This window comes from Lactuca serriola, chromosome 9 (assembly GCF_051521515.1).
Source record: "Lactuca serriola cultivar US96UC23 chromosome 9, Lser_US96UC23_V15, whole genome shotgun sequence".
In the NCBI taxonomy this organism is placed as follows: Eukaryota; Viridiplantae; Streptophyta; class Magnoliopsida; order Asterales; family Asteraceae; genus Lactuca; species Lactuca serriola.
The window spans coordinates 14485466-14497302 of NC_136416.1; the positions used below are offsets into that span (position 1 = coordinate 14485466).

Below are 11837 nucleotides of genomic sequence, written 5' to 3' on the forward strand. Positions count from 1 at the left end.
TTTGAGTTTAACACTATGCATTTTGTAAGACACATAATTATAATAAAACCAATAGGACATTATAGTTGCGAGTAACAACACTTTCCCTTTTTGCCCTCCTTCCCCATTAAAACATAATTTACATGATTCATTAATGCCACTGAAATATATAACTTGTAACAGAATAAAATGCCAACAGAACATCCATAACTAAAACCAAGCAACTCATTTTTCTCTTTTGAAATTGCAAAAACAAATAACCCTTTATAAAAGAAGAAAAACATTTTGCCTCTCTTTCAAAAAAAAAGAAGAAGAAAAACATGATCCCTAAGTTAAATGATGGGTTGATTTAAGTATTAATCATTATACAAGTCAACAAAAAGAAAAGCAATAATTAAAGCAGCTATGAAAAGCAAGAGAAAAACTTGGCAACTTTTGTTTCTCTGTATGGCTTGAGTTAGTTCCTTGTTACCCATCTCAACATTCTTTGTTGCTTCAACCGCCTATAAATAAATAAATAAATCAGATACTACCAATATAGCATTCTACTTTATGTTGGCATTATTATAGTTAAGGAATTGCAAGTGCATTGATATTATTGTAAATAAATATTGCCTATATTGGTACAAAGAGTAAAGTACAATGCTATTTCTGACCTGATCATACAAATACTCAATTTGTTGAGCCTGTTGCAAGACATGTGTTGACATTAGATGATTCAATGCTGACATCTCTACCATCTTTGTTTCAGTGTCACGTGCAGCATCAAGAAAACTTGATAACTCCACCTATTGGGGTAGTATGGTCATTTTGCATAGTTTAACAATACGCACAAATATGGTTACACAAAAGGTAAAAAGTTGAGGTTAGGGACCAAATCCGTAATTTTGATAAGCATGGGGACTAAATATGTAGTTTACAAAAATACCTGAAGAGCACGCGTTTCATCATCTAAAACTTGCTGTTGAACTTTCATGGGGGGTTCAGTTGTAATTTCACCTGGGCCCCTCATCTCTGATGAAATTGTTGGTTCAGTTTTTTCAGGTGGGGCCCGCTTTGGTTTTGGTTTTCTTCTAGGCATAGCTTGATTAATAGCTTCTTGAAAGCGTACACCTCTCAGTTGATCAAATTGTGATGTCAATGAATGTAGATTTTCACTTAAAATCAAAACCTGTAATTCAAATAGATAAATAATCATAATAATCAAGAAAATTTATACGTACAACTCCATGTTTGTGTGCGATAGTATCAGCATTAGCATCATCACCCCTAGTTCCAGCCCAACCTTTTGCATTTGCTTCTTCATCAGTTATGCTGGTTTTGAGAATGTCAATCTGTTCTTTACAAGCTTTTACAAAAACACTAACCTGTAAAAGAGTTATGTGTTTTAAAACTTGAGTAAATTACATTTTGGTCCCTGGGTTTAGCTGAAATTTTCAATTTTGGTCCCAAAAAGCTCACTTTTGCAAAAGTGGTCCTTATTTTGAAGTTTCCTAAAGATTTTGGTTCGTGTGTGTCTAAGTTAACAAACTAGCTGTTAACCTTTTAAGAATGACCATTGTGCCCTTGGATCAAAGATATTTTTTAGAGCCTTACTTCGTGTTCAATGCTGTCTCTTTCCTCTTCAGTGGTAAGATGAGAATCTACATAATCCTTTCTATGCTTTATCAAGAACTGTTCTAGAATCCCAATGCCTTGTAGCTGAAAAATGAAGGAAAATAAGAATTTTTTAATATTTAGGATAATTATACAAGAAACAATATGTTTGTATATGGTAGTAAAGATTTGTTTACTGTTTTTAATGCAGTTTTGGTAAAATGTGATCTTTCACGAGGTTTGTGCATGATGAAAGATGCCATTAGAGCTGCCCTTTTGGCCTGTTGATAGTAATTACACTTACACATCAGAAAATCATTAGAGGAAATAATGGTGAAATAGGAAAAAGATTGGTCAAACATGGTCAATACAGCAATTAATGAGAACAAACCTCCTTAAATCCCAAAGATAAAGCTCCCATGTTGACAGCATCTTTGAAGTCTTCAGTTAGGTCTCTGATCTTAGCCATGCCTTAACATCCACTAGAACTCACCTTTTACAAAAAAATAAATAAATAAATAAATAAATAAATCTTCATATAAAAGGAATACTGTTGAAACTTAAAAATAAAGTACCAACTTTTTCGAGGGTCACAGATAATACAAAACAACATTGCAATATTGATGACATGTTTATATTTGACAAGTATGTCCATTCTTGAGGTATCTAAATTATATAAATTATGAATTATGACCAAAGAAACTCACTGTTTTATTAAGAGATCAACTTTTTGTTCATAATGAGTTGCAGAAGAAGTTAATATGCAATCTCTTTATTGACTTGAACACAATGCAATCTCATTCTACTACACATATAATGTTGACTTTAGGAACATGTTCAAAACCAAAAAAAAAAAAAGCACAACATTCATCACTGCAGAAGTTAATTGCAAGCACAAGTTTAGGGACACTAGAAAAGGATGCCAAGTACATAATGATCTAGCACGTGTACAACTGTGTATACAGCAAGCAAAAGCAACCATGTCACTTCTTTTCCCCACAAAAGGTCCAAACGTCACCAAACTTAACAATCATGGCCTCTTTGACCTTTCATTCAACCCAAATACAGAGCCCAAAGCTCAGCAGAACTTGTTAGAAAATATGATTTCATTAACAAAATTTACAACTCCAGAAAGCACCGAAAAGCTAGAAGCAAGAAACAAAAGAATAATGCATACAACTATTTCACAGTGCAAAAATCAAACTATTGTTACTTCTCCTGGTAACTTTAGGAACATTTAGTCTCAATGGAAGACACGAAGCATAAGGGGAAAACGAAGAATGATAATGTAGGGGTATGGATGGTCTTTTAGGGCATCCTTTGATCCAGAAAAAAAAAATAAAAAAAAGGCAAATTATATGGTAAGTTTGCCAAGATGGAAAGAGAATCACTTACAAGCCATTCCCGATTACCTTGATCGCTGATGTGGGGAAAGAAGAGGACGGAACCGGTGGCTGTGGGGAAATAAGAGGACGGCAACGATAGCTGCGGGGAAAGAGGACGGTGGCCCCGGTGACGGGGAAGGAAAGAATAGGGTGGCGACGGAGGCTGGTGTTAGGAGGCGAGGGCGGTGGGTGGAAATTGTTTGCTGCTTGCTAGTGAATGGTTAGTAAGATAATTTGAGTGGTTGGATAAATAAATTCCAGTTTATTAGGTTAAATAAGCTAATTTTAATAAACATATCTCCTTATGTTATTGTTTATTGTTTGTTCCCATCACAAATAACCTATAAACAATAAGCTAAAAAGCTAATCCAAACACCCCCTAAAAGGCTAATGTTGTGTTTAGTTTTCGTTTTTACTTTTCGGTTTTTATTTTTTCCTTTTCAATTTTCATTAGAAAATTAAAAAACGTGTTTATTTAAAACTTATTTATTTTTCATTTTCAGTTTTAGAAAAATTAGAAAACTTATTCATATGTGTATTTTTCTATTGTTTTTTATTTTTAGAAAACAGTAGTGATGGTAGGGTAGGGGTGGGGGCGGTGGTAGTGGTGATGGCGGCGACGACGACAATTATGGTGGCGGCGGCGGAGGTTGTACTAGTGATAGGGTAGTGGTGGTGATGATGGCGATGGTAGGTCGATAATTGTGGTAGTGGTGTTGGGTAGGTAGGTGAGTCTGTATGTGTTTGTGTTTGTGTTAAGGGGGGGGGGGGGGGGGTTGGGTGTGTGTGTGTGTGGGTGGGGGTGGGGGTAGGAGGTGTATGTATGTGCGTATTTGTGAAGGTGGGGATGAAAGTGTATTTGTGTGTGTATATGGTGGGGGTGGGGGTGAGTATGTGTATTGGGGACGGGCTTAGGAGTGAGTGAGTGTGGGTAGGCAGGGATGTGGTGGGTTAGGGTGTTAAGATGAGGGTATGTAGAGGTAGATGAGGTAAGAGTGTGTGTGTGTGTGTGTGTGTTTATATTTTAGAAAATGTGAAAAACAATTATTATCGGTTTTTCAGAAATTTTCAACGTCTTTGTAATTTTAAAAATGGATAATGTCATAAAAAGCCTTAAGTTTGGCAGAAAATGTCGGTTTTAACCTTTGACAAATTTGTGGTTCGTTTACACCGCAAACTTGTCATTTTTTTGTTGGTTTTGCCCTTTTTACCTGTAATAGCAGGTATTCAGGTTACCATGATTTTTTTTTTACGAAAAAACCCTTAAGTTTACAAATACTTTGCAAAAAAACCTTTAAGATTATAACCATATAAAATATAAATATATATTAAAAACTTGATAAAACTAGATAGTTTTTTAAAAATTAAATATCAAAAGTTTATATCAAACCAGTATAAGTTTTATTGAACTTATATTATGAAACCAAAACTGAAACATATTTTTAGCTTTACGTACGGTAAATTTTATATTGATTCGATATAAACTTTTTATATTTAAGTTTTACAAAAGTTACCTAATTTTATCAAAATTTGAATGTATTTCTTAATTAATACTTAAACTTTTCAAATCAAAATTAAAAAAAAAAAAAAAAAAAAAAAAAAAAAAAAAAAACGTATGTTAGTTAATAATTAACTATGCTAAAATAGTTAAACATATGAATATAATATGACATTAGTTATTTTCAAATAGTTTTTTTAAAAGGAAAATAAAAATATTTTATAAGTTTAAAAGGTTTTTATTTCAAAAATAATAAACTATCATATTTTTTTATAAAAATAAATATATTTATATAATAAATTAGACAAATATATTTATATTTTATATATTTAAAATGTTTATGTTTATTTTTGACGTTTAAAATGTTTATGATATATTATAAAAAAAAGTATGATAATATTATTATTTATTTAAACATAAAAAAAATATATATGATACGTTATTATTTCTGAAATACAAACATTTTAAACATATAAAATATTTTTATTTTCCTTTTAAAAAAATTTACTGAATGTAATTAATGTAATATTATTCATATGTTTAACTACTTGTAACGTCTTCAAAAATACGACCCAAAAATTTTTGTTTTATAATACTAAAATCATGTACTGAATGTCATAATATAAAACCATACATCAAATATCTCAAACCATAATAAAATGTCGTATCACAAACTGTATCAAGTCATAACTAAGAAAGACTCCCAGGAATAAAACTGAAACTGTGGTGTGTGCGATGCCATCATCCTGAACTCTTCCTTTTACTTGCGGAAGTACCTGAAACCAAAACTGAAAACTGTAAGCACGAAGCTTAGTGAGCTCCCCCAAACTACCACATACCATACAATAACATAATAAGCACATACTGGGCCTTACCCATTGCATCAGAACGAAGTCCAGAAACTGCATCGGACCGAAGTCCGGAACTAATCATGGCCTTGCCCACTGCATCAGACCGAAGTCCGGAAACTGCATCGGATCAAAGTCCGGAACTAACTGCATCAGACCGAAAGTCCGGAACTATCTGGGGCCTTGCCCCCTGCATCGGACCGAAGTCCGGAAACTGCATCGGACCGAAGTTCGGAACTAAATGAACATGGCATAGCATAAACATATCACCTAGCATAAACACATATACTGCATACTGCATCGGACCGTAACCCGGAACACGTAACACATAAATCTTGTCTGAGCCACGAAGGCATCAGACATACTAACTACTGCATCGGACCAAAGTCCGGAAACTACTTCTAACTAAATGTGCCGGCATTGTGGCCTTAGACCCGTTCTCACCTCGTAATCTGGCTGCTGAATGAACTGCTCGGGAAACTGTCTGTTGCTGCTCCGGTATCTCCCCGGCTACAATTTCCATAAGTACACTCAATCAAATACTGATAACTATATTGAGGGTAAAATGACTATTTTACCCCTGGTCAAAGTCAACCTCTTGGTCAAAGTCAACATATAGTTGACCTAACTCACCGAGTTGGGCCGCCAACTCGTCGAGTTCCTACTCTCATTTCTCGTTTCTGCTCGCTACTACTCGTCGAGTTTGGCATAGACTCGACGAGTTCCTCTTCGATACAACACTTAGTCAATCTGCATCCGACTCGCCGAGTTGTATGAACAACTCGTCGAGTTCTCCTTCAACATACGAACACTCTGACTGTGACTCGCCGAGTTGTATGAACAACTCGCCGAGTCTGTTCTTGAGATATGAAGATTGCCTTGGACTCGCCGATTCAGGGCACTGACTCGCCGAGTCCCTCCATGAATGAGTCTGATCTCCGACTCACTAAGTCCACCTATAACTCACTGGTTCCACTCGGCATAATACATGAAAGGGGAAAATCGGGGACTCGCGACTCGACTCACCGAGTCCGAAGAACGACTCGCCGAGTCGGTTACATGCAACTTCTATATAGTTGATTCTGCTCAAAACCAATGCATACAACTTATAGATCTGGGTTCTTAAGGCTTGGTTATCATGTAAAGTTTCCAACTTTACATGTACATATGCATAAAAAGGAATTAAAAGGCTTAGCAAGGACTAAAAGAGTACATCTAGGGATTATACACGAATTCGGCTCATAAAGGTGGTAGATCTGAGCTTTTGAAGCTCAAACCTAGCTAGATCCAATGGCTATTCAACTCAATATGATCTCTCCACTACAATCAAGCTAGGAAGTGGATAAAAATGGCCAAAATTGGGATTTCTAATGGAAGATAAACATAGAAACAGAAGAGATTCGGATTATGCCTCAATAAACTTTGGATTGGACTCTAGATCCTTGCTCTTCACCTTCCCCTTTGGTCCTTCCTTCTTTCTTTTCTCCAAACTTTAAAAGATACACAAGATATGCTCAAAATGCTCAAATAATGGCTAGGGTTTGCTAAATAACGTTCTGAGGGTGAAGGAGGCGAGTTTGGGGCTCATAACATGGTTTAAATAAGGTGCAAAACCCATGGATCTAGGGTTTCTTCCAGACTGGCGGACTCGCCGAGTCCCAAATATGGACTCGTCGAGTCGCCTACTTACACGTGCTCGAAAACCCGTCCCTACTCGATGATTCGGGCTACTGACTCGTCGAGTCCCTCTTGAAACTCGAAAAATATAAACATTTAAATTGCATACCAAAATTAGGGCGTTACAACTCTCCCCCACTTGTCTCGGACTTTGTCCTCGAAGTCTGTTGCTGCTGCATCTGGAAATTGTTGGATTAGTGTCTAAGTCCATAACTATTTTGGTATGTACTTGACCCGATGGTGCATGGTCCTTTTGGGTTGCCTTCACCAAAGCGACTTGATAGGATGAATTATGGAGAGAAAGGATTAAATATGATTTATTAATATATTATGAGAATAATATATTAAAGGAGAAATCGTATTGTTTAATTAATATTAGTCAATAATTAATTGGTAATTAGTTTTGTGACTAAAAGAGATTAATTAAACTTAAGGGACTGGAATTGTAATTATAAGATAATTGCAATTTGGGCCATGGATTGCCTTATATTAAGGAGTGGACGAATTCTATGGGGAAACCCAAGAAGAAATCGTCCAAGGCCTTAAGGAAAGGGATCCATGGGTTGCTTAGGGCTTAAGCATCCAATTTAGGGTTTCCTTGTTAGATAACCCTGATAGCCTCCTATATATATAGATCCCTTATGACCTAAAAACGTGGCTAAGCATCCTTCTAGGGTTTCACACGTTTTAGGGCAGCCTCCATCCTCTCTCCTCTTCATCCTCTTGCTCTTGGTGTTTGTGAACCATTAGAGGAGTGACATTTGTGATAGGTCTTAATGATTAAGAACCATATCTCAATTGATCCTCTAAGTGAGTCTTAGTACAACTGTATGTCTAAGAAGAGGAATCAAGAATTGAATAAATGGTTAAATCAAGAGGTCAATCATACTTCGTTCCAAAACAAGTCTTAGAGTTAAGATTGCGACATTGAGTGATAAGTATTAAGAAGGTTTATAGCATTCATCAAATATGGAAAAGTTGTGATGTCTTGGATAAGACAAAGACCAACTAGGACCAATTTATGAAATGTTTTGATAAAAACTACGCTAACTCTTGAATATTTGTTTGTCAAGAAATGGTTATTGACAAGAGAATCTTATATGTCAAGGAGTAAGTGGGAGTCTTAATGGTCTTGAAAGGTTTCAAGAACAAATCAAATAAACCTTATCGATCATCACTAGCACACAAGTTGAGGTTTACAACCTATCGTGTTGACATTATTTTGTTTCTGTGCCAATCCAATCGAGTTAATTATACATGTGAGTCCTATGAGTTCTCATTTGAATGCATAAAAGGCAAGGACCTTGATCAATGGAAAGTACATTGATAAGAAAAGGTGAGCTGCTTAACTACTTGGAAGACATGGTGGGCAGCTGTGCTACCATAAGGCAAGAAATCGAGATTAAGAAAGTTCGATCCATATGAGTTTGAATTTATCGTAAACTTTGGTTTTGACAAATTCACATGGATATAAAAAAATACACTGTTTAAATCTAAGTGTCATAAGATTTCCTCCTTCATGAAAATGAGTGTGAGGAAATGCTTTCACTAAAAAATATTTTAAGAAGATAGTGGTTGTAAAATTGCATTCTCGAATTCGATTATGGTTACGGTATCCCTTTCCATGATTTGAATTGTGAGTTTTGGCAATTAGTCTTAATTGTTTAGACACACATATAAGCTATCTAAGGTAAAGGTGTATAAGTTCAAGAAGCCTTGATAAAAGGTTATCAAAGCACTAAGTATTAGAAACATGAACTTAAGAAATTCAATAAGTATTGTTTTTCTGAAAGTTAGGCTGTTTCTGAATACATGTCAAAGCTAGTGGGAGCATAAGTGTTATGTTTATAATAATCATCATGATAGTGGGAGCATAAATGTTATGATTGTATGATTATTAAGGAAAGTATTGCAAGTTGGCAATATTAATTATAGAAAACAAGAGTCATTATTTGCAAAGTCGTAAGGGTTGTAAAGTTGTTTTGCTATAATTAAGGGAGATAATATTATGCTTATTTCAAATCTAAAGGCTTAGGTTGTGGAATGTTAATAACTTAGTCAAAGAAACATAGTGTGTTCTTAAAATTTCGATTATGATTACGGCATTCCTCTTCACAATTCAAATTTTGAGAACATAGCAAATGAAATATTATGACGGAAGATTGATAAAGTATCAAATCTTTATGTAAGACATTATGCATTGTGTCTCATACGCTTCGGGTATAGGATCGATTGCAAATGCTTTAATATTTGACCATTCTAAAATTTTCCAAATGTCTAGCGCATTTAGAGGGAAAAGGGACTAGAATCGGTTTTGACTAAAATAATTAAACAGCTATCAAAGGACAATCCAAAGTTCGCCTAGGATTGGTCGCTTTTGAGTAGTTGGAAGTATAGTATTGGATGGACCATATCAACATTATTATGAATAGATAAGATTCTATTGAGAATGAGTTGTCATATGGTAAGTATGGAAAGTTTTCCATATTGGGAATTGAATATTGAAAATCTATGTCTAGATTAGAAACTTTTATGCAAAAGGATGTTCAAAGGAATGTACTTTGAGTGAGAGACATCATATCTAAGGAATTGTATTGTAACAATTTCCGATAGAGGACTTTGTAATTTCATTGGCAGTAGTCTTTGTGACCTTGGTGCAGTGGCATTACGAAAGGATCATTGCATAAAATGTTAGAATCTAACATATTCTATAAGTGGCAAGAATTTGATATTCTTTCACTTATGAAAAAGGATTTGGAGTTATGAAATGAGTATGATTGGAAATGTGTTCAATGTGATCTATTTTACAAAGAAAGAACCATAGGTAAACATTGTGTGCATGCTAGGAGCATGGGACAAGTGTTGTAATTCAAGTAAGAAGTTGATTACCCGAAACGACAAATAATGAGTAATCGATATGGTGATAAATAAAAAAGGTGTTTTATTTATGCTCAAAGGGTTGAGGCCATATGGGATTAATATTATTCTTGTGTTTCACTTTGCATGTTTTGACTTCCAAAATAATTTAATTGGTTAAGAACAGTCAAATTATTCAAACGGGACACAGTCGTTCAAATGTTGGAAGTAGATATGAAAGAAGACTATCGTGAATTGGTGTGTGGAATGTCTAAAAGAGTATTAGACATAAGCAAATGTTTGCTGCAATGTTCATGAGTGCTTATGAATATGAATTTGAGCATTGGATTAAGCCCACGCTCACTTGGATCACTCCATGAATTGTATCCCGAGTGATTGGTGAGACGATAATATCTTATATTCTTGAAACCGAGATGTGTGAGTTGTATCTTGTAAATCGGTTGCACATTGATAATATGTAAATGCACCAGTAACTTGGTGTTATAAAACATGTTGTTGTGTGTGATTCGGTGAGTGAGTGCAAGCAAGCATTGAATCAAAGTTTATCCGTTCCTTTTATCCAAAGTAGGATAAAAGCGATATCTTTGGGCCCCTCGATGATTTAGTGATGACAAACGTAAATGCTCGGCCGGGCTAGGGCTAATTTGATTTGTTCAATTAGTCAGTCATCATAAATCGGAAGTCGAGAAATAGTACAAAGAGAATGATTAGAAATCATGTCTTACGATATCTAGAATGGAGGAATATATGATCCCTTATCTAAAGGACACGCGTATCTCATAGGATCAGAGTTGACAGCGGCTTTGGAAAGCTACGATTGCAGATCAGGATCTGAAGTCATACGCATAATAGTTATTAGACTTATCCAAGTGGAAGACTGTTGGATTAGTGTCTAAGTCCATAACTGTTTTGGTATGTACTTGACCCGAAGGTGCATGGTCCTTTTGGGTTGCCTTCACCAAAGTGACTTGATAGGATGAATTATGGAGAGAAAGGATTAAATATGATTTATTAATATATTATGAGAATAATATATTAAAGGAGAAATCATATTGTTTAATTAATATTAGTCAATAATTAATTGGTAATTAGTTTTGTGACTAAAAGAGATTAATTAAACTTAAGGGACTGGAATTGTAATTATAAGATAATTGCAATTTGGGCCATGGATTGCCTTATATTAAGGAGTGGACGAATTCTATGGGGAAACCCAAGAAGAAATCGTCCAAGGCCTTAAGGAAAGGGATCCATGGGTTGCTTAGGGCTTAAGCATCCAATTTAGGGTTTCCTTGTTAGATAACCCTGATAGCCTCCTATATATATATATATATATATATATATATATATATATATATATATATATATAGATCCCTTATGACCTAAAAACGTGGCTAAGCATCCTTCCAGGGTTTCACACGTTTTAGGGAAGCCTCCATCCTCTCTCCTCTTCATCCTCTTGCTCTTGGTGTTTGTGAACCATTAGAGGAGTGACATTTGTGACTCTAAGCTTTCTAAAGTCAATAGAAGAAGGATTTGGGATTGTTATTACTATATAACAATCAAGGTAATATCTTAAACCCATTTTTATGTTAATATGATTACTTGTATGCTAGAATTAGGGTTTATAGTCTTGGATAACTTGCATGTACAATAGAGAAACCTAGATCCAAGCATTAGGGTTTGTATGAGCACATAGGATGTTCTTATGACCAAAAAACCCATCAGAAATAACTCTGGGTAGTGCTCCCTCATCTCCCCCTCTTCCTCCCACGTCCACTTAGACCCTTTCCGGTGCTGCCACTGCACCTTCAGCAACTGAACGACCCTGTTCCTCAAGGTCTTCGTCTTTCAATCCAAGATCGCAACCGGTCTCTCAATATAGTTCAGGCTACTATCAATCTGAATGTCCTCTAACGGTACAACTGCTGACTCGTCCACCAAACACTTCCACAACTGAGAAACATGGAAAGTGTTGTG

General features: G+C 35.3%; 1 protein-coding gene across 3 annotated transcripts; it reads right to left on the minus strand.

The window, feature by feature from the left end:
* Window positions 1–223: 223 nt before the first annotated feature.
* Window positions 224–3187, minus strand: LOC145076699 (syntaxin-81-like). Of its 3 annotated transcripts, none has more exons than XM_079022508.1 (8): window positions 2988–3187; window positions 1967–2068; window positions 1773–1856; window positions 1576–1680; window positions 1203–1346; window positions 908–1150; window positions 636–767; window positions 224–482 (listed from the first exon to the last, which is right to left on the minus strand). In XM_079022508.1, the coding sequence occupies exons 2-8, from the start codon at window positions 2042–2044 to the stop codon at window positions 336–338; spliced, it is 933 nt and encodes a 310-aa protein (XP_078878634.1). In that variant the 5' UTR covers window positions 2045–2068; window positions 2988–3187; the 3' UTR covers window positions 224–335. The 3 variants fall into 3 exon arrangements, with proteins under 3 accessions (XP_078878634.1, XP_078878633.1, XP_078878635.1); XM_079022507.1 differs by having other exon boundaries at window positions 2971–3187; XM_079022509.1 differs by lacking the exon at window positions 2988–3187 and adding an exon at window positions 2283–2368.
* Between the last annotated feature and the right edge of the window lie 8650 nt (window positions 3188–11837).

Bases quoted from the DNA above. Each gene is read 5' to 3' on its own strand.
- LOC145076699 (XM_079022508.1), bottom strand. From the start codon at position 2,044: ATGGCTAAGATCAGAGACCTAACTGAAGACTTCAAAGATGCTGTCAAC. The intron at 1,681-1,772 runs GTAAACAAATCT...TTCATTTTTCAG, and splicing joins CCAAAACTGCATTAAAAACA to CTACAAGGCATTGGGATTCT. The intron at 1,347-1,575 runs GTAAGGCTCTAA...ACTCTTTTACAG, and splicing joins GAGACAGCATTGAACACGAA to GTTAGTGTTTTTGTAAAAGC.